The sequence below is a fragment of the Vitis vinifera genome, chromosome 8 (genome assembly GCF_030704535.1).
Source record: "Vitis vinifera cultivar Pinot Noir 40024 chromosome 8, ASM3070453v1".
NCBI classification, from domain to species: domain Eukaryota; kingdom Viridiplantae; phylum Streptophyta; class Magnoliopsida; order Vitales; family Vitaceae; genus Vitis; species Vitis vinifera.
Window position 1 is genome coordinate 845008 of NC_081812.1, and position 23217 is coordinate 868224.

General features: G+C 38.5%; 1 protein-coding gene across 8 annotated transcripts in view; it reads right to left on the reverse strand.

Annotated features, from left to right (window-relative positions):
* Positions 1 to 268: 268 nt before the first annotated feature.
* LOC100243382 (probable LRR receptor-like serine/threonine-protein kinase At1g06840) overlaps positions 269 to 23217 on the reverse strand; it is a 43456-nt gene continuing 20507 nt past the window's right edge. For 6 of the 8 annotated variants that reach the window (XM_059738858.1, XM_059738859.1, XM_002266170.5 and 3 more), the window contains 12 exons: positions 19261 to 19329; positions 19037 to 19105; positions 18810 to 18881; positions 18530 to 18616; positions 18287 to 18355; positions 4647 to 5155; positions 3433 to 3591; positions 3044 to 3327; positions 2299 to 2350; positions 1533 to 1780; positions 1209 to 1343; positions 269 to 929 (listed from right to left, as the gene is read on the reverse strand). In XM_059738858.1, the coding sequence (XP_059594841.1) occupies positions 588 to 929; positions 1209 to 1343; positions 1533 to 1780; positions 2299 to 2350; positions 3044 to 3327; positions 3433 to 3591; positions 4647 to 5155; positions 18287 to 18355; positions 18530 to 18616; positions 18810 to 18881; positions 19037 to 19105; positions 19261 to 19329 (2095 nt within the window). In that variant the 3' untranslated portion in view covers positions 269 to 587. The remainder of the gene's footprint in view (positions 930 to 1208; positions 1344 to 1532; positions 1781 to 2298; positions 2351 to 3043; positions 3328 to 3432; positions 3592 to 4646; positions 5156 to 18286; positions 18356 to 18529; positions 18617 to 18809; positions 18882 to 19036; positions 19106 to 19260; positions 19330 to 23217) is intronic. The other 2 variants (XM_059738860.1, XM_010654820.3) reach the window with 1 other exon arrangement.

The following is a 23217-nucleotide window of genomic DNA, read 5'->3' on the forward strand; positions in this document are numbered from 1 at the left end:
AAAAAAAAAAAAAATAGGAGACATACTTACCGTACTCTCCTATTTTTTGTTTAGAAGAATAAAAAACTATTCTTGAAAACAGTTGTCAAACAAAAACTTACTTATTGTTAAAACTTTATTTTAACTTTTATGGAAAATTATTTCCTATTTAATAAAATTTTTACAATACCAATATCATTCTTTAAAATTATGCTGGACTTCAACTTCGATTCCAACTAAAACCAAAAGCTAGCTGAAAGCTATGACAGACCCTTAGCTATTACGAACATATGCATCACCCAAACATTGAATTTGCTTATAATTTATGAAAACGCCTCACAACAAAAATCTTAAATGTACTCTTCTACATTTCACATATGGTATGCAAAGCCTGAAAATGTAGCATACATCCATCACCAGACTGAAACAAGTCGGGTTTACAAGGAGATTGTGAAGATACTCCAACCAAAACTTTGTTCACAAGACTTGGGCAAACTGTACTCCATTCACAGCAGCAAAATCAGGAATGAAAGCCCACTTCACATTCCACAAACTGTACATGAGAAGTTAACAGACAAACAGAAAGTAGAGCAGAAGGGTTTAAGGTGTTATCGAGGTGCAATGGTGGGAATGACACCGCTGACAAGATCACTTCCTGACGCATTTGATATTGAATATAAGTCCCTGCTCACATAGGATGAAGAGGGCAGCGACAGCAACTTCCCAGAATGTGATGCAGATTCTGAGGACTGGGTTTCGATTTCAGGCATCATTCGCAGTATGTTTTCCAGCTCCCTTACCACGTCTAACATAGATGGCCGATCCTCTGGCTTGTCATGGCAACACCTAAGAGCTAAAGCTAAGAACCTCTCGACACATTCAGAAGGGTAGGAACCCATTTTGTTGTCTATGATGGAGAACACCATGCCCAGCTGATGAGACATATTCACCTGAAACCAACAATGTAGTTTTAGATCATAGTACCCGTTTTTCCTCCATTTTCAATGGCTTTGTGTTGAATGAGAAGATTGTAAATGGTTGGCCAGTTGACATCAGTAAATAACGGTGAGATTCTAAGAGAACAAAATTCAGATTTGGCACAATGGAAAGGATAAATGAATAAAAGCGAGTCCAGGCAATGATAGATTGTGGCTTAAATTCTTTTAAACCCGAACTATACTTTGGGGTTTTAATGGCCTCTAAGATAGCAGTGTGATGTTAGAAATTACCTCACGGACAATGTTTTTGCCATGCGATATTGGCTGCATACCCGTTAAGATCTCCAGAAATACAACTCCAAGGCTATACACATCACTTTTATCTGTCAACTTACGGGTCAAGAAGTATTCTGGGTCGAGGTAACCCTGCAGGTAGATCATCCATCAAGAGAGTTATCACATGAATAAAAATAATTACTGTCATATGCTATTTAATGAGAACAGTGAAGTTAAATGGGAACTCTCATTGGGCACTAAACCCTAGTTTCCAATCCACTCGATCATACATGGGGACCTGCCTTACATATTTGATGATGTTAATGAAGTCATGCTTACCGGTGTTCCCTTCACAATGGTGGATACATGATTAGGCACAGCCCCTTCATCTTCTAGGTCTGGTGCAAGCCGTGAGAGTCCAAAATCAGCAACTTTAGGTGTAAACTTAGAATCCAGAAGTATGTTGCTGGCTTTGATATCTCGGTGGAATATGGGAGGCTGCGCTTCAGTATGGAGGTAAAGAATGCCCTTGGCTGAACCAAGTGCAATGCGTAACCTCGTACTGAATATCAGGGTTTTAGATTTAGCTGTCATATCACAGTAATCAACCATTTTTAGAGCTTAGCAGAAAAAATTCTGAACATAAGAAATTCATGCAGAAGAGGAATCAGAGTATTATGTACCTAAAATTGAGAGAGTAAAAATTTAAATTTGGAAATGGATAGAAATGTCTCAGAGCATGAGCAGGATTTTGTTCAGAAGACAGTTAAAATTTCTGGTTGATTAGCCACTAGCATTTAGAGAAAATGGTGATATTATAACCAGAAAAATGCTGAATGATCGTTCCCAGGAATAAAAAAAGTTCATCCAAATCAGAATGGAAAACCACATTGATAAATTTCTTTTCATCTATACATTTCCCAAAGCATTCATACCATTTTTATGTCAACCACATAAAATGATCTTATCATCCCAACTAACCCCCATCCCAAGTAAACCCAAAAAAATTAGATCTTCTATACAATAAAATTAACATCCAAAGAAGTGAATGTCAATTGCAGAGAATATAGGTCCATGGACTAAATTTGAGAACAAGATTTTGTACCAGAAAGCCAGTCCCGCAAGGTTCCATTGGGCATGAACTCGTAAACCAACATCTGCACATGCAATAAGAACATAAGCAGACAAATAACTTTAAGAACATCAGCATAGTTTTGTAATGGAGTAGACCTTGGCATATCCAAACACTGAACAATGACACACCAATTGAATTTTTTGGACAAAAGCAGCATAAATTTTGCTTTAGTCTTAAAAACATGTATAAAAGACGGTAATTCAACAAGAATTCAATTATCCTCAACAGCATTCAGGAAATTATCAACTAACACTTAAATCTTTACTGATCTGCTAAAACATTCATCTTGTCCAGATCATGCCTTTAACTCTGTTGTATATATTCTAGAGAGTGAAGGCCGTTGCTGCTGTTTAAGCTTTTTATATGATTTATTTTGACAAATGGCCAAGGAAGATTTTATTTCCTTGCACTGAAAAATCCCATTGAGCTGAAATTGTCAAAGAGAGGATAAAATGGAATGTTAATTCATGTTACAGATGCACCACAGCTGCCAAGTTGAAGACATCGGTTCTGTCCATGACTCTGCCTCCCTTTGGTGACAAATGCCAAGTCTCATATACGAATTGTAGAAACCATGTCATTAAAGACAGAAAGATAGTCACACACACACACAAACTCTCTTCCTATTTAGTTGCAAAACCTTGGCAGGAAAACTACTAGTCAGCAAGGATGAAACAATAGACAAATGAAGTAGTCCAAGAGTACAGAAAAATACCTGTTCCCCTTCTTCGGCACAGTATCCAATCAAGGAAACTAGGTTCCTGTGATGCAACCTTGACAACAACTGAATCTCAGTCAAGAATTCCTTTTGACCCTGTAAGGATCCTTCCTGTGCTCGTTTTATTGCCACAACTGTGTTGTCGTATAAAATTCCCTTATAAACTCTTCCATAACCTCCTTGACCAACTTGAGTTGAGTCATTGAAATTGTCAGTAGCTAGAGCCATTTCTCTATAAGTGAAGTCTCTCACACCATCAATTTTCATAGAAATTGTTGAGGCTGCAGAGAATAATAATGAATTACCACTACTTTCTTCAGCAATATTGAGACATGGTAATTTTTTTGAGAAAGCAATAAAATTTTAATTAGCTGTTGTGAACTTACACAAGCGCCTTCTTGACACAGTATTCTGGTATTTAGAATGTCTTCTTACAATAAGAAGTGTAACAGTTATCGAAATTGCAATGGCGCAGGCAATGGCTCCTAATAAAATTGCAACCCATATACCCATGCTAAGACTTTTTCCATGAGTCGCAGAATCAACTATAGAAACAATACAACACGTAAGGCTACAGATTCAAGAGAAAGTAAACCTGATATTAAAAGACAATTCCACATGGTTCTATAATTAGTGAATAAATTCATATGGATTGTAAGATGTAATAAACTAATATCAAATTCTGCCTGCATTTCACCTACATTAGGCCTAGATTGTGACATGTAATATAGGTTAGACTACCTTGCCAACTCAACCACATAACAAACATTAATCTCAAAGTGGTGGTTTGCTGCAGCACTTTATTGACTACAAAGTTCCTCAAGCACTTAACTAGATGTGACACATCTCAAGTACAGCAGACCCACAACAAGATGTTTCTCACCAGGACCACAGGCAGCCTCACCTCACTTCCACACCCCAACCCCATGTCCTAGGTTTGAGTGTAAACATACCCAACAGATACCATTCTTTGGGGACAGTTCGTGTATCTATGGTAGTCCCTATTCCTGCGAAGCAGGCTAGTGGATTTCCACATTAATAAAAGAAAATAAGAGATGCTTGTTGCCATACATATCATGTAACCCTAGAATTAACAAGTACATGGTTTCAGACCATGTAGTTTTGTAGAGTTCATGATGCACTATTTTTAGACAAAATACCATTGATTTCTACTATTCCAAAATTTTAGGCTAATAAGCAAGTTGTTTTCTTTTGTAAGAACGAATTTTTTTACAGTTTGTACTTTGTACACACAATAATATTGAGATTTCTATAAAAGATATACACCTTTCACTCCAACTGAAATTGCAAAATCTATGATATGTAAACATCTTTTGTTTAGCATAGAGGAAGGATCTTTCCTGCTGTGGAAACAACAGCTGTTTTGGGTTGTCCACTAACAAAGCACGAAAATACTTCTAACATGCTAATGGAACAGTACCAAATTTATTTGTAATTGCCGGTTTGAAAACATATCAGATTTTCTGATTCATCCATTTTTCTGTACGAATAACAGAAAACTTCCATTTTCAACATCATTATATGTAGTACTTCAAAAGTTCAATTTTGACCAAGAAATAGATGAAGATTGAATACATACTGCCTGAATAAGGTCCCAGGAGAGGGAAGCTGAGAAGCTCATATGGTCCAAAAAAGTCATTGCTAGGAAAGTCCCATGATGCAAAGATGCCTCTAATTCGCAGAACCTCACTTGTATTGAATGTGTGATTATTGTATGTTGGAAAAAGCTTAAAATGCATCCTCAGACGAGGCCCTTCTTCCCAGAAAAATGAATCAATGTGTAATTGATACAGCTCCATGTTGAGGACACTGGTTACATACTTTTCAAATGGAGATTCATATGGAATGAAATAAGAGAAGCTAGGACTTTTCAGCCGATATCCTACTCGAAGAGGTGAAGCACAAAAGCACGGGATAGGGGATGCTGGAACATATTCAAAGAAATCGTCTGTGAGACATTCTTGAATACGACAATTATCTGTTGAATTTGTTGAACTTTCAGGATTCTCTTCCCCTCCAGATTCAGATCCACAGAATAGGTGAATGTTTACTATGTTTGCATTACTGCATATAGGATTGCCCTGGAGCCTGTAAATGAAACCAATTGAGAGTTATTGAAGGCAAAACATAACATGGAAAGTTCATGTGTCCTGAATAATGAATGACATTATGATGAGATTTAAATGACAAAAATGGTGAAATAAAAACTAAAAAATCAACTTTCAATCTCAAGTACTAAGATTCATAAACACAAGATAACACAAAAACATGGATTCAATCATATGCATGCATGACTAATATACTAAAAAAGTTACCCCCTAAATCTAAGCTGCCTATAATAAACTTGAAGTGAGTGGTCATGATTCCATCAAATATCAAGCAACAACAAAGTCAAAACACATATTCCATACTTAAACCCTCAGCATGTTGTGATAGTAGTTTGGGTACAATGATTGTTCATGTACCATCCAAGGTAAGTATATATCAGCAGAAGATGTCCAAGTAATGCTTGTCTACCACATATTAAGAAAAAAAATCATAATTAGTGTAGACTTAACTAGGTTTTCCAAGAATTTTATCTAATGAGGTCATCCCCTTAAGGTTAGTCAAGAAAAAGGAAGTGGAACACATCCTAAATTAACTCGATCAAGGTATTCAGGTAATTCTTCAGATTTAGGTTGTGTAGGGTCAAAGTCGGCAACAGTTGGTTATTTGAGTCTCATTTAGAATTTTTTTTTTTTTTTTTTATCAACAAGCAAAAGAATTATATTGCAATGAAGCGCTAAAATAGCGACCCACAGAATTACAGTATAAAGACACTCACCCCCTTACAAAAGGACCCAAAACAAGGAAAAACAAAAAACCTTCTCCCTTAACGCGAATCCAACCAATCTACAAAATCTATTATGGTCGAAGGAGCGTCTTTTATCCACAATTTGGTTTCTGACCAAAGTAAATACACAAAAGAAGCTTTCAACCTTTGGATGGACAGCACGCTATTTTCAAAAGCAATTCTATTTCTTGCCTTCCAAATGACCCAAAACAAGCATAATGGTCCCACTTGCCACACCTCCTTCCTCTTCTTACCCACAAAAGAGCCCCTCCACCCTAAAAGGGTTTCCTTTACCGAAAAAGGAAACACCCAAGATACTCCAAATAAAGAAAGGAGCAACATCCACACTTCCCTTGTTTTTTCACAATGAAGAAGGTAATCAATCGACTCCTCAAACGTTTGGCACGGAAAGCATCTATTAGCCAAAGCCCAACCCCTCTTTTGCAAACGGTCCAAGGTTAAAACTCTTCCCCACGAAGCCTCCCAAGCAAAGAAACTTAATATGGACTGCACACAAGAGTTCCAAATAATCTTCAAAGGGAAAGAAGCAAGAGAAACCGGCTGCAAGGCCCTAAACAAATACTTTACCGAAAAAACCCCATCCTTTGAATCCATTCACCTCACCCTATCCTCCTCATCCACACTAACCTTCTTCCCATCCAAGCAATAAAACAACCTTTCCACCTCTTCCAACTCCCAATCATTGAATGGTCTATTGAAACAAGGACTCCAACTTCCCTCCGTTTCCCCCGCGGCTGTCCAAACTTCATTTACCCAAGCCTCTTTGGAAGTTGCTAGAGCAAATAAGGAAGGGAATGCCTCGCACAAAGGGGTGTTTCCACATCACTTGTCTTTCCAAAACCTTACCTTCTTTCCATCACCAACCACAAAGTCAAAAGAAGGGGTTACTAGATGTCCCATCTTACTTATTGCTTTCCACAACCCGACTCCATTGGCCTCCCTAGCCTCACAAGAGCTCCACCCTCCTCTTTCCTCCCTGTATTTCCTTCTAATCACTTGGTTTCAAAGGGCCTTTCTTTCAATTGCAAAGCACCAAACCCACTTGCCAATGAGAGCCCTATTGAAGGTCCCAAGACTTTTAACCCCCAGCCCTCCTTTTCTTTTTTCTACACTAACAATCAGCCACCTTACTAAGTGCAGTTTTTGCTCAAGGGCCCTACCACCCCACAAAAATTCCCTTTGAATCTTCTCCAATCTCATTCTAACCACCCTAGGCAACTAGAAAATAGACATGAAATAGATCGGCAAATTGGACAAAGTACTTCGAATTAAGGTAATCCTCCACCCTTTTGAAATGTATTGACGTTTCCACATAGTCAATCTCTTTCGAAATCTTTCTTCTATTCCATCCCAAGTGGCAACAAATTTAAAAGGAGCACCTAATGGCATTCCTAAGTAGGTGGAGGGCAATCTTCCCACCTTATAACCGAACTCATCAGCCAGCTCTTCCACATTCTCAACTCTACCAACCGAAATCAACTCACTTTTTTCCAAATTCACTCTTAACCCTGAAATTGCCTCAAACCACATGAACAACCAACACAAATACGTCAACTGCTCCTCCTTTGCCTCACAAAAAATCAACGTATCATCAACAAACAACAAATGAGAGACCTGAACCCCTTCACCCTTTCTTCCCCGAACCGAGCAAGGTGATAAAAAACCTTCAGAAACTGCTATCTTCAACAAATAGTTGAAAGTCTCCATCACAATTATGAATAAGTAAGGCAAAAAGAGGTCTCCTTGCCTTAAACCCCTTGAACTCTGAAAAAATCCAGTAGGGCTTCCATTCACCATAACAGAGAATCTAGCAGTGGATAAACACCACTTTATCCATCTATGCCACATTTCCCCAAACCCCATTTTCTCAAACATCGCTAAAAGAAAAGACTAGTCCACATGATCATAGGCTTTCTCAATGTCCAATTTGCAAAGAATCGCCCCTCTATTACTTTTCAAAATGGAGTTTATTGCTTCATTAGCAATCAACACTGCATCCATAATCTGCTGCCCCTCCGCAAAAGCATTTTGAGACGTTGAGATCACCTTAGCTAACACTCCCTTCAGTTTGTTAGCCAGCACCTTAACTAACTACTTGTACAACCCTCCCACCAAGCTAATTGGCCTAAAATCATTCAAGTCCTCAACCCCCCACCCTTTTTTTAGGAATCAACACTAGAAAGGTTGCATTCAGACTTCTAACAAAACTCCCAAACTCATGGAACTGTCTCAAGAAGTTCATCACCTCCTCCTTTACAAAATCCCAAGAAAACTGTCAGAATGTCATTGAGAAACTATCAGGGCTTAGCGCTTTCTCTCCGCAAAAACCTAACAACGCACCGAAGACCTCCTCCGAGAAAGGCTTCTCCAACCCCTCCACATCCAACTCTTCCAAACTCTCAAAAATAAAACCGTCTATATTGGGCTTCCAACCACCGAGATCTGCCAATAGACCTTGGAAAGCTCTGCTCACTTCCTCTTTAATTTCACTTTCCTCAGTGAGCCACCTTCCATTCACTTTTACTTTATTCAGTTTATTCCTTCTTCTATGAGTATCAGTCATTTAATGAAAAAACCTTGTATTTCTATCCCTCTCCTTCACCCAAATTTCTCTAGACTTCTGTCTCCACGACACTTCTTCTAAAAGGACCCACTTTTTATACGTTTCTCTTGCCTCCTTCCTAGCTTTCTCTTCTTCCATAAACAGTTAGCGAACACTCTCTTTCTTGTCCCAAAAATCAACTAAATTCCAAGCACTCTGCTTCTAAGATTCAATCTAACCAAAAACCTCTTTATTACAGCTTCTCAGAATCGGTTTCAAGGCCTTCAATTTTTCAGTCAAAATGAAGTCGGCTGACCCGCTAATCTAAATCCCCTCCCACCACTTTCTCAACACCTCTTTAAAGTCCTCCTCTTTCAGCCACATATTTTCAAATCTAAAAGGTGTGGGCCCTCTCCTCATCCCTCCCCCATCAAGAAGAATAGGAAAGTGATCAGAAATCGGCTTAGCCAAAACAACTTGAATGGCCCCTGAAAATGAACTTCCCAATCTTCAGAAATGAGAAACCGATCAATTTTCGACTTTAACCAATTATTAAAACCTCCACTCCATGTGAATAGCCCCCCTTGAAGAGGCAAGTCCCTTAGTTCTAAGTCCTGAACCACCTCTGAGAATCTCCTCATTGCCGAGGACAAACGGCCTCCTCTACTACGCTCAGATGGGAATCTTATCATGTTAAAATCTCCTGCTACGCACCATAGCTCATTCCACAAACCTCTAATGGCCCCCAGCTCACTCAAAAAATCTTCTCCCTCCAACTTCACAGTGGGTCCATACACTCCTGTGAAAATCCAGCAAAAACCATCCTCACAATTCTTGAAGTGACAAGCAACTAAATATTTACCCACCTCCATCTCCGCCATTTGTAGCACCATATTATCCCAGAAAACCACCACCCCCTCCTTCCTCCCCACCGCACCTCTTGAATTCCCAGCCCCCCACTCTAAACATCTTCCTATCCTAAGACTTCTCATAATCCCACTAGTCATCTCCTGAATTTTTGTTTCCTGGAGGCACACTAAATCCACCTTCTGAGTTTTAATAACATTCTTTATCAATTTTCTCTTGTCTCTATCATTTATCCCCCTTACATTCCACGAAAGGATTCGAAGCCTCATCTAACACACTCTGGATGACCCCAATCCCCTCCTAACCTGATGTAATTTACCGAACATTCAAGTTTCTTCAACTCTCGGTCAAATTTAGAGGATCTCTGTCCTTTCCTCTTTTTTCTGCTTACCCTCTCAAATCGGTCTCTTCTTTCCCTTATTATATAAAGATGTTTCAAAATCTCACTTTCAAATCCTTTAGTGGGCATTCCCAAACAATGACAAAAATTTGCCACACAACTGTACCTCCACAACTCCACATCCCCTCCCCTCCTTTAATGGGAAAGACCCGCCATCAACCTTCTCAACAACCTTTTCTTCCGCCAAACACACACTCAAAGGATTTACAAACAGCTCCCTTTCGTTTTCCTTCAAAAAGACACCAACATCATGGCCCTCCTCTACCTCGATCAAAGCCCCCTCCACCTCATAGAAAGGAGAAGAAGAGTCACGTCCCCCCTAAACGCAAACAAAAAAAAGGCGCAAAGAAGGAGTACCTGGAAGCTTCCTCCATAAGCCACATGTCCACTAGAGAAAACACCCCTTAGAACACATTCGACAAACCAAAGCCCTACCCTTTTTTAAAGGCTCGTCCAAGAAAGCCTGATCTGGATCCGAAGCCCGATTCAGTCCATTACTGGACTGCCCCACTTTCCAAAACGACTTAGACCCGTTCCTCTCATTTTCCTTTAAAGCACAACCCAGCCCCATCCCTTAAAAGGTTTGAAGGGTTGTCACAAGAAGCCCGCTCCGCACCTTTGCTGGGCTGCCCCTCCTCCCAATATGACTTGGGCCCGCTCCTCTCACTTTCCTTTAAAGCCCAGCCCATTCTAGAACTTAAAGGGTTTGAAGGGCCTTCACAAACCAGGCCTGTAATCCCTTGGGCCTGAGCATCCTCACAAATGGGCTTGCAACCAAAAAATGCAGCAGACCCCCCTTTCTCACTTAAGTCCACCCCTCAACTCCCTTTTTCTCCAACCCCCTTCCCAAAGCTTGAAAAACCATCAACTAAACTTGTTGTCCCGTCTCCATCACCTTCTCTTCCCCCCTATTTCTTTCTGAAAAAACCTGCCCCATCAACCTCTGTTGCATGCCAAATCTCCTTCCCCATACCACCGTTGCTCCCTGCGCGTGAGCCCACATCCCACTCTTCCCTAACCTTTTTCCCATCTCTCCTTTTCAATTTATTCATCGGCACCACTGCAGAAATCCATGGCAGCACCTCCCACCACAACTGGACTGCATAACAATAAGATTTTACCACTAAATGCAACGTCCCCGGAAAAACCTCCCCCCCGCCCCCCGTCTTCACCAAAATTCTGGCCCATTGAAGCTGAGAAAATTTTTTTGTTTCTTCATCCACCTCAACATAACCTCCACAGCAGTCACCAATTTGTTAAACACTTATCCACTCCAACAGTGAAGCAGGAGCCCCACCACCCTCACCCACACTTCTTTTGCTTGGTTTCCTAAGCGCAAGCACCCCGCCTCCTCACTCCATCTCTCTAAGTGCAGCAGCTTCAAAACTTTCACGCCTTTTTTAAGATTCCAAAAGCACTCCCCCCATTTCCTAAATGAAGCCATCTCCGTCTCCACCACCGCCCCGACACCCCCCACCTACCAACTAAGCACCGACCCAACACTTCCTCCCTACCCCTCAACTCTCTCCCTCCCACCTGAAGCCATAATGCATCTCCTAGCCTTCCAGCTGGCTCCCTAGCAACATCCATGAAAGCCTTCTTCTCACCCTCCACCGTTTTTCCAAGGCACTTCTCGTCATTGCCTTCTATTGTCACTACTTTCGTCTTTGATTCAGCTCGGGAAGCCACCGCTGCAGTCTTTGCTTCAGCTTGAGTAACTACCCCCAAAGCCCGTAGTTTCTCAGTGAGAATGGCCCATCCCCCTAGCAATCCTTTTCCTTCAGGGAAAACTAAGCAAAATCTCTTAAGTCTCTAAATCAACAACAGAACATAAGACGTATCTCCCCGCCTCGTTTACACGCCTATCCAGTCTGAACTTTCTTCCTTCTTCCTCCTAGACTTTCACCATTCTTCCTTCCTTCTCCTCCCTACAACATTCTTCAAATCCTTCCAATAAGTTTCTTAAACTTAAAACTCCAAACCGGATCCAAGAGGAAAGACCTCTACTCCTCTCCACAATGGTACCTTTTAGCTTCCCTCAGACTTCCTCTACCGAAACTTCAAACGACTTCGATTCTATCTCAACCCAACACTTTCCCCCTCTCATCTCATCTACATGGAGGAAGGTGCTATGGAGATCAGAAGGGATGTTGTAAACCTTCCTAATGTTGTCTTACATTAGATCTTCCCTCATTTAGAATTTAAAAAGTCTTTTTTTTGGAATTTCTCATTCTAAAAAATTCCTATATTTTTTAGATTTCTATTTGCGAAACTTTCGTTTTTCCAAATTTCCAAAAGCTCCCATTTGAATCCATTTTAGAATTTAGAAAGTTTTCTTTAATGAAAACTTCTTACACAAGTCTACATGCAGTGTTTTTTTTCTTTTTTTTTTTAATAGGCAAATGAAAAGGATTTGTAAAGGGCACCGAAAATAGCATACCAAACTTAAATTATTTTTTTATGATTTAAATTTTCATGTAATTCCTATAATTTAAGCTTTTTATTCTAAAAAGGTTTCATTTTAGAGCTCTAATATGTATGGTATTTTTTTTAAATTATTTATATGGTCTTGTTGAGTCCTTAGGAGTTTCTAAATAAATACAACTAATTAGGGTAGGTGAAAATAATAGGAATGATAATAATTTTTGAATTCTTCACATCCTTTATGGGAAGATTCCATTATTTTCTCTTGTCAAACTCTTAGAAGGCCCTAATCAGACCCGAAGGTCTTTTCCATTTCTTTCTTCTCCTTGCTTTTACTTTCTTTGCCCATACCATAACCTTAATTCCTTATTTCCTCAAATCTTGAAATAGTGAAATTTTTAGTTCCCAGTTATTTGGTTGCAGTTGCTATCACTAGAGAAGCGTTGATGTGATATATATTCTGCAATAACACTAAAAACAAAACAATTCCACTTACAAAAAATATGATGTTTAACGTGAATCAAATAATCATGTCTATATTCATAGATGAAAGTGTTGAGCTATAAATAGAATAGGAGAATTATTTTCCTATTATATTAGTTTCCTATTTTTGTAAATAGATAATTTTATGATTTAGGAATAAGTTAGTTTCCTATTATGTCTCTTGTTTCCTATTTCTTCTCTTATAATCTCCTATATAAATTGTGTGTATAGTCCATCTAATAGACAAAATTTATTATTTTTCATCCCATAATTCATGTCATGGTATCAGAGTTGTAGGTCTTTAAGACTTGGGCATCATTCTGGCCTTCATCGCCATTTTTTTGGCCTTCATAGCTGGATTTTTTTTTATTCATGTGTTCTTTACAAACCTACTAGAACTTGTTCAATAGTGAAGAAATGGAGAAGTTGAGAAGCTTGTTGGGATCCCTTGACAAACCTACTCAAACTTGTTATTTGGTTCTTTCAGGTACACCTTCACTCTCTTTTTGCATAAATTCCTCACACAGGGTTTATGATGACTCTTGGATAATAGACTCCGATGCCACAGACCATGTGACCTCTAAATCTCAACTTTTCCATACCTATACCCCAAGCCCAAGTAACAAGAAAATTGCAGTGGCCAATGGCTCTTTAGCTACCGTTGCAGGTTTCGGAGACATATACATCACACCTACCCTTATTCTTAAAAATGTCCTCCATGTACCAAAATTGTCGGCCAACCTTGTTTCCATTCAAAAGCTTACCCATGATCTTAAATGTTATGCTATTTTTTTCCCTTCTTATTGTGTTTTTCAGGAATAAGGCTCGGGAAAGAGGATTGAACTTGCTAAGGAAAGGAGCGGTCTTTACCACCTTGAATCATCTCAAAAAACTAGTAATAATTTGTCGTTGTCTTTTCTCAATTCCTCAAATAAAGATACCATTTGGTTGTATCACCTACGTCTAGGTCATCCATCTTTTAGGGTTTTAAAGGTCATGTTTCCTCATTTGTTCCAAGGATTAGATATTTCTAAGTTTCATTGTGAAACTTGTGAATTGGCAAAACATTACTCGTGTATCTTTTTCTATTAGCAATAAAAGTTCTCATCCTTCTCATTTTATTCATAGTGACATATGGGGTCCTTCGGCTATACCTAATGTTTCTGGGGCTCGTTGGTTTGTATCCTTAATTGATGACTACACTCGGGTTAGATGGATCTTTCTTCTTAAACAAAAATCTGATGTTAGCATTGTTATACCTAATTTCCACTCAATGGTTCAAAACCAATTTGGGGTTAAAATAAAAAGCTTTAGGACAAACAATGCTAGAGATTACTTCAACTAGATTTTGTCACCCTATTTTCAATCACAGGGCATTCTCCATGACTCATCATGTGTTAACACACCCCAACAAAATGGGGTAACCGAAAGGAAAAATGGGCATTTACTCAACACAACCCGAGTCTTACTCTTTCAAGGGAATATTCCTAAGTCCTATTGGGTGGAAGCTGTTCTTACTGCCACATACATGATAAATAGAATTCCCTCACAAGTGTTAGACAACAAAAGCCCTGTAGAGATACTTAAGAGTTTTTATCCACACTTCAAAACCTCAAATGGGCTCACTCCTAGGGTATTTGGGTGCACTGCATTTGTTCATGTCCACAGCCAACATAGAGACAAGCTAGACCCCCGAGCCATAAAATGTGTCTTCCTTGGTTACTCATCCACTCAAAAAGGATACAAGTGTTACAATCCCTCAGCCATAAAATTTTACATCTCTGCAAATGTCACTTTCACAGAAAATAAACATTTTTTCACCAAGTCCTCTCTTCAGGGGGAGATTTCAATGATGGAAGATAGTCCTTGTGAGTCCTTTGAACCTCTTGATCTTCCTCATGTCTTAACCCATGGTGATGAAGAACCTGAGTCATCTGAGTCAATCACACCTGAGTCACCCAATTTTACCACTGAACCCGTGTCATCCCCTATTCCAGCCAGTGTCACTCACAATTTTCCACAGTTTCCTAAGGTGTATTCAAGGGAAAAGGCCATTTCAGAACAAAAGCAGGTCCAAGAATCCAACTCAAACCCTGGGAATGAAATCACGGTAAGATCAAACCCACCTTTACATACACAACCTGGTGAAACTTCCACTGACTCAATAGACAACCTAAACCTAGACCTTCCCATTGCTGTCAGAAAAGGCACCAGAGAATGCACTAACAGACAATTCTATCCACTATCACACTATGTGTCTCTTAAGCACCTATCACCAACCCACAAGAATTTTATTGTGAGTCTAAACACCACTATCATATCTAACACTGTTTCTGAGACATTGACAAAAAGGGAATGGAAGGATGCTATGAGAGAGAAGATGAGTGCATTAGAAAAAAATAAAACATGGGAGATTGTTGAAAGACCGAAAGGGAAAAACATTGTTGATTGCAAGTGGATTTTCACTGAAATATAAGGCTGATGGATCTCTTGAGAGACATAAAGCAAGATTGGTAGCCAAAGGGTACACTCAAACTTATGGAGTTGATTATCAGGAGACTTTTGCTCCAGTTGCAAAAATGAATACTGTAAGAATCCTACTGTCACTGGTTTCCCACTACAATTGGCAACTCCTACCGTATGATGTTAAGAATGCATTTCTTCATGGTGATTTAGATGAACAGATTTACATGAACATCCCATCGGGATTTGAGGGAAACACAGGTAACAAGGTGTACAAGCTGAAAAAGGCCCTTTATGGGCTAAAACAATCTCCTAGGGCTAAAACAATCTCCTAGGGCTTGGTTTGGGAGATTTGCAAAAGTCATGAAAGAGTTTAGGTACAAACAAAGCCAAGGTGACCACACTCTCTTCATTAAGCACTCGGCTGCAGGGGGAGTAACTGCTTTTCTAGTCTATGTTGACGACATCATAGTGACTGGAAATGATGAGAGAGAAAAGCATGAAGTGAAGCAGAGATTAGCAACAGAGTTTGAAATAAAGGAACTAGGGAAACTGAAGTACTTCCTCGGTATTGAGGTGGCATATTCCACACAAGGGATCTTCATCTCTCAACAAAAGTATGTGACTGATTTATTGGCAGAAACAGGGAAGATTAGGTGTAAACCAGTATTTACCCCAATGGATCCAAACCACAAGTTGGGAGAAGTTAAAGAAGAACCAGTGGTGGATAAAAGAATGTACCAGAGGCTGGTTGGTAGGCTCATATACCTTGCTCACACTAGGCCAGACATCGCCTACTCGGTGAGCGTGATTAGTCAATTTATGCATGATTCAAGAGAACCTCATCTTCAAGCTACTTACAAGGTGTTGCATTACTTGAAAGGCAACCTCGGGAAAGGAATTTTGTTCAAGAAGAACAATACTCTTGCTCTAGAAACATACACCGACGCTGATTTTGCAGGTTCCTTGGAGGCAATCTGGTAACATGGAGAAGTAAAAAGCAGAATGTAGTAACAAGGTCGTCTGCAGAATCAGAGTTTAGGGTCATTGCTCAAGGGTTGTGTGAACTACTTTGGCTGAAGATTATTCTAGATGATTTAAGAATCAAGTGGGATGGTCCTATGAAGCTCTATTATGACAACAAGTCAGCTATCAATATTGCTCATAACCTTATACAACACGATAGGACAAAACATATTGATATTGATAGGCATTTCATCAAAGAAAAATTGGAGGAAGAAGTAATGTGTATGTCCTATGTTCCATCAGAAGATCAATTAGTTGATATCCTAACAAAAGGGTTGAACAGTTCAATGTTTCACGATCTTGTATTCAAGTTGGGAATGGAAAACATTTATTCCTCAGCTTGAGGGGGAGTGTTGAGCTGTAAATAGAATAGGAGAATTATTTTCCTATTATATTAGTTTCCTATTTCTGTGAATAGATAGTTTTATTAGTTTCCTATTTTTGTAAATAAATAGTTTTATGATTTAGGAATAAGTTAGTTTCCTATTATGTCTCTTGTTTCCTATTTCTTCTCTTGTAATCTCCTATATAAACTATGTATAGTCAATCTAATAAACAGAACTTATTATTTTTCATCCCATATTTCGTGTTAGAAAGAATTAACTTGCATATCCTGGAGAACATTGCACAGGAGACAAGAAAACAAATATACAACCTAAACCTCAAAAGAAACTCATGTTTCATTGCTCCTAGTATCTATGCCCTAAATCGGAGCCTCAAAACATTTCATATTTCCCTATTCCACTAGGTGTCTCTCAACTCTTCTGCACATCTCTATATACTACAACTTACAAGACTATCTCCATTTCATAAGTTTTTGCCCTCAATTATGTAGAAAATTTATAGAGTTGTTCCTGACATTTTTCCTTAATAAGGAAATATTTTTTCATTAGGAAATATGAAAATGGGAATTCTCCTTTTTAAATATTCTCCACCAAAAGAAATAAAATAGGAGTAGAACTAAATTAAGAATTTGAAAAACTATTAAACAATAGTAACTTCCTTTGGGGGTTTTCTACAGTAATTTGACTTGGAATTTTGTAATAAAGGCGTTACCGAACCAATGGTTTGACATAGAGTAACTTGTATGAATGAAAAAGAAATATCATATGACATCCTATTGAATTTTCATGCTGAACATTGTCTTTCAATAAGGTTCTTCCTTTTCCTATTTTTCCTCAATTGTCCTTAAATGAACTTTCTCACCACAAGTCCCTCCAAAGAAATAGAAAGTGAACCCCCCACCAGTACAAGCAAATGATACCATAGAAAAAGCTAATTGGATTTGTTCAAGAAATTTGTTGAAATAGAAACTCCTAATGAAAAATTTAAACAAGAATGACCAATTAGAAGTTTCAAATTCTCATTGCATAGATTATCCTATCAAAAACTAAGAGCCATGCTTCCTTTCAAGGATATAAATTCATTTTTAGTCTCTGGAAGGAATAATCAAGGGTTTTGCATAATCCTAGAAGGCTACAATGTAAATTTCCAGCCATTAGATCTTATAACAACTAAAGAGAAACAGTGGCCCCAGGATGCTCAAATAACCACCATCCATAACATTCTTGCCTTGGCTGCAACCAAACTAAAGCGGTCCTTATTTCAACTTGACATGGGGAGAACCTCTCAACAACATAAAGGGGGGCATGAGTTGCACCCTCTTCTGTAGGTGCCTTTTAATATATTTAGTCTCGCTGCTTGTCAAAAACACAACATAAAGGGAAGGGGGATCAAAAGGAATAAGTTTCTTTCGGCCTCCTCCAAATCGAAGCTTCTCTTCTCCAAGGAATCTTAACTTGGCAAGCAAGCTCAAAGAAGCAATAGAGGACCAAGAGAACATTCAGGATGGTTCAAGTTCATAATCTTGAAAGTGCTAAATTGGTGGTCGGTACATGGGATATGTTGGACTCAGAAACTGGTTTTCCAAGGACATGCCTAATATCTTTGTCAGATCCAGGGTCTACACAACTTGATCTCATGCTCACAAAGTTCTAGTAGAACCAGGTGCACAAGAATTATAATATCCTAGAAATATACCTTACTGATATTTATTTTTTTCCGGCAGAATCTGCAAGATGAAAAAGGAAAAGCAAAGGAAAAATTTGGATATGAGAGTGCAAGGAAGCTAATGCACTATAAAAGAGAAAAAAGGTATACCATAGGGTGACATTTGCTGGGGGATTTAGATCACCTGTGATGTTCGAGAATGAATTGTTCTGGAGATCACTGCAGTTCCAAAGTACACAAAATTAGCAACACACTGATATTCAACAGGGCCAAATTAACATATTTGTGAAGTTCATTAAAAACTTAAGGTGATTTTATTCTACTGCATAAATAGGAATCTTCTCAAAAGAAGAATAAGTTCAAATATTAATGCCATATGCTTCCATGTCTTACACTGTAAGTTTAGCTGATGTACTTAAGGATCTGTTCTGCCAAATGCCAGTGGGCACAGAACCACTCAATAAATTATTCTCAAGTAACCTGTAATAGACAACAATTTACACAATCTTATCAAATATGCCCAGAAACAGCTTTCTGTAATTTAATGCACTAGAATCATCATACTAACTCCAGAATATATAAGAGTCAAGTTACCATATTTAAATCATTCTGTAACTATCATCATCTACTCATAGGAAATAAGAAAAATGAAAATAAGTACATAGATTCTCACAGTTTCTGTAGCCGAGGAAGATCTGAGAAACTTTCCTGGATAGACCCATTGAGATGGTTGCCTGAAAGATCACTGCACAAGACCTTTGTCAACAAATTTCACAAGAAGAAATTTTTATCATCACAATTTGATCTAGTTAATCACTGATAAGAATGGTTCACCAGATCTCACATGTAATGCACATATTTGATTTACTTGACAATGAAAGAACCAAGATCATTACGTACATAGTTGTCATATTGTCTGAAAGTTTATTTGATGGAATGGGTCCAGTAAGCTGGTTCAAGCTAAGATCTCTATATCATGAAACCAGAAACCGGTTAGATATGGTGGTTATTAGTCATAAAACAGAATGGAAATAAATTAATTGTAATGATAAGAGAAAATGCTGCCTCTCAGAGGTATTTAGCAGAAAAACTTCAACAGAAGATTAGAAGTACTCAAAACTTACAAATAGCTTAGGTTCGCTATCTTGCTGAAATCAGGGACAGCTCCCTGCAAGCTGCAATTTCTAAGACTTCTGCAAACCAGAGAGAAAAATAGCATGAGCACTCTATTTGAGCAGATTTTGGTAACATTTGCAGAATACATATATCTCTTTTGTAAAATTACACAGCATGAGAGAAGAATAATTTATGCATACACCACAAGAGGGAATTTCAGTTTAAATAATGCAATACCATATATCACTAAAACAACCAAGTTAAATACATAAGAAGGGATCTTTTTAATTATAAATTTTAGAACAGACTTAAATAAAATAAGTTGAGTATCAATCAAGGTAGGTAGAACAGTGTATCATCAATTCCAAAACAGTGACAGTACTCACAGTATAGAAGCCCAAGCAACACTGCTCAAATTTTATTTTTTTATACACAAAAGATAACTACATAGGTGATAAAAGTTGTTGTAGTATCATAGGTCATGAAGAGCATCTATATCAACATACCTTGCATGGAAACTTCCAAATGAGTAAAATACTCGTCCTGGACATGGGTCAACCACCAAGAATCCTTGAATTCTTGCATGGAACTACCAAGGTTCCCATTTTAATGTCAACAAGTATCACCTACTACAGGCTTATGCCTTTATTAAGTTTGTATGCATAAAATAACATTATTAAGCTTATTAAAACTTTTATTTGCAACTGACCACTGGATCAAGGTTCTTAACCTAGATTTCAGTTGAAGTTTGCTCATTTTGAAAGGTGTATTAATTGATGGAAGTTTAAAAGAAAAACACAAAGTACTAGCAAATGAGACTTATTTCAACTTTAAGTAAGCTTCAGTTCAGAAATGGAATCAGTTCATGAAAATTAAAATCAATCTTGGAACAACCACGAGCCAAAGTCATAACAAAAAAATGGAAGTTAGCTTTCTAATTCCTATGACAACCCCAGGCATAATAAAGACGAATCATCAATAAATATGCAAGCAAATACATGAGTAAGCAGATTCACATACAAATCATCCAAAATATCAAGACAATGGCATAAGAAAGAACATAGGCATGGAATTTTGTTTTATTTTTTTCTCTTCTTAACAATCTTTATTAGCCCGATATACATTGTAGGCCTAAATCCTAACAGTTTAAGGTTTTAGGAAAGTTGGTAGCATGACATGGTACAAAAGCACTGGTTAACTAGAGGTCTTGATTTCAAATTTCTCTTTGTTGCTACTGTCCTCATCTATATAAATCTACTGATGATGATGATGATGATTTGCTCTATGCAAAATCAGTACAATTTCACCTTCCTAAATTCTTTGATCACATAAAAGGAGAAAACATCTTCATCAATGAAAGGTTATTACCAATGTTAAGAAATAAAAATACTTGTGATTGCATGCCATTTGTAGCTCAATGAAGTAAGATGTTAAATATTACTTTCTATACTCTATAGCTCTATGAGGTTACATCTCACAAAAGAAGGAAAGGAAAGAGGGAGAGTGGGAAGGAGGGAAGAAGGGAGGCAAAGGGCAAGAGAGAGAGTAGCCAACCAGTTATCCAAGCTTAAGCTGTCTCTTGAATGTGGGATGGTCAAGGGTGTTCGTCTGGAAAAAGAGGAGGAGCTTAAAGAGGGGATTGGGTTCTACTTCAAATCCATGTTTGAAGAAACTCAAGTGAGAAGACCTATGGTGGATTTAGGGCTTTTCGGAAATCTTGACTCCTTGGATAATGAGGCCTTGGAGGGGTCGTTTTCAAAGGAGGAGGTAACTAAAGCTCTCTCGAATTTGGGGGGTGGCAAGGCGCTAGGGCTGGATGGATTTTCACTGGCTTTCTAGAAGTTTTGTTGGCTTATAGTTGGGAGAAAAGTGATGCAGGTGTTTGAGGAACTCCATTTGCAAAATGTCGTTTTTCAAAGCCTTAACGCAACCTTCTTAGTTCTTATCCCGAAGAAAAGGGAGGCAAGTGATGTGTAAGATTTCAAGCCTATTAGTCTTGTGGGGAGTCTTTATAAGATTATTGCAAAAGTCCTAGCTAACAGACTAAAAAGGGTGATTGAAAAAGTGGTGTCGAATAGTCAGCACGCTTTTGTGGGGGGTAGACAAATTATAGATGCAGCCTTGGTAGCCAATGAGGCAATTGGTTCAAGGAAACGAAGTTCCACTACGGGTTTAAAGTGCAAATTGGACATTGAAAAAGCTTACGAACACATAAATTGGAAATTCCTTCGATCAGTTTTGGAGAAAATGGGATTCGGTCCCAAGTGGCAAAGGTGGATCTTTTTCTGCATTTCAACTATGAGAATGACAGTCTTAGTCAATGGCACTCCTACATATTTCTTCTCAAAGTATAGAGGCCTGAGGTAGGGGGACCCACTTTCACCTTATTTGTTTGTGTTGATTGTGGAAGCTTTCAGTGGTTTAATTGCAAAGGCTGAGGAGGGAGGATTCATTAAGGGTTTTAAGGTAATAGAGAGAGGTGGAGAAGGGGTTAACGTCTCTCACTTGTTGTTTGCAGACGATACTCTTCTCTTTTGAGAGGATAATGAAGATCAATTGACGTTTTGGAAATGGGTTGTTACTTGTTTCGAAGTGGTGTCAAACCTGAAAATAAACTTGCAAAAAGGTGAAATTATACCAATAAGGGGCACAGTGGATGTGGACAAAGCAGTTGCATTCTTTGGGTGTAAAGTAGGGAAACTCCATACTACTTATCTAGGTTTACACCTTGGAGTCCCTCATAAATCAAGTAGAGTTAGGGACGTTATTGAAAAGAGATTCAAGAGAAAATTGGCTGCTTGGAAAAAACAATACTTGTTCAAGGGAGGAAGACTTATCCTTATTAAGTACACTTTTTCAAACCTCCCGATCTATTTTATGTCGCTTTTTGTAATTTTAAAGAAAGTGATGATCAAATTGGAGAGAATTCAGAGGGAGTTTTTGTGGGGAGATATGGAGGAGAGGAGGAAGATCCACTTGGTAAGTTGGTTGGTTATTTGTAAAGATAAGAAGCATGGGAGGTTGGGGTTAAAGCACTTAGAGGGTTTCAATCAAGCTTTGTTAGGAAAATGGCTTTGGAGATTTCCCTTATAAAATGAGAGTTTTTGGAGGAAAGTCATTGTAGGAAAATTTGGAAAGGTAGAGGGGGCAGCGACCACTAGAGAGGTGAGGGATTTTTATGGGTTGGGCCTTTGGAAAGTCATTAGAAAAGAATGGGAGGAATTCATTCTTAGAATTAGTATCCATATTGGAAATGGTAGACACACAAGATTTTGGTGGGACATTTGGGTTAGGGATTCTAAGCTGAAGGATGTTTTTCCTATGCTATTCAGAATTGCAGCCCATAAATCTACATTAGTGGCTGACCTATGGGGGAGGCAAGAAGATGGAGGCAGTTGTTGGAAGGTGCCCTTTAGAAGATCTTTCCAAGACTACGAATTGGAGGAGGTGACTTGTTTTTTGGAACATATTTTTATGGTAAAGGTTCAAGAAAGGGAGGATTCCTTAGTATGGAAGAATGATGGGAGGGGAAAGTTTAATGACAAATCGTATTTTTTTTTTTTTGATAGATAAACACAGAAAAATTGTATTAAAAAGAGGGAAGCAAGAAGGCAACCCGAAGCATACAGGAAGTATACACGAGAGGCCCCAAACAACCAAAAGCACAAGGAAGCATACACTCACCAACCCTCAATTAGAGCCCAACCAATCTACAAAATTAATTAAGGAGTGGGGCTCTCCATCTAAACACGACTTAGTCCAAGAGAAAAGATTACAAACGAAAGAGGTTTTCAATCTTTGGATCGACAAAGCCTCATTGTCAAAAGCTATCCTATTTCTTGCTTTCCACATCGTCCAAAATAAACAAAGGGGGGCTGCCCGCCAAATCTTCCCACGCTTCTTATCTACAAAGGAATCAGACCAACCAAGGAGAATGTCTTTAACTGTGAGTTGAAGAACCCAAT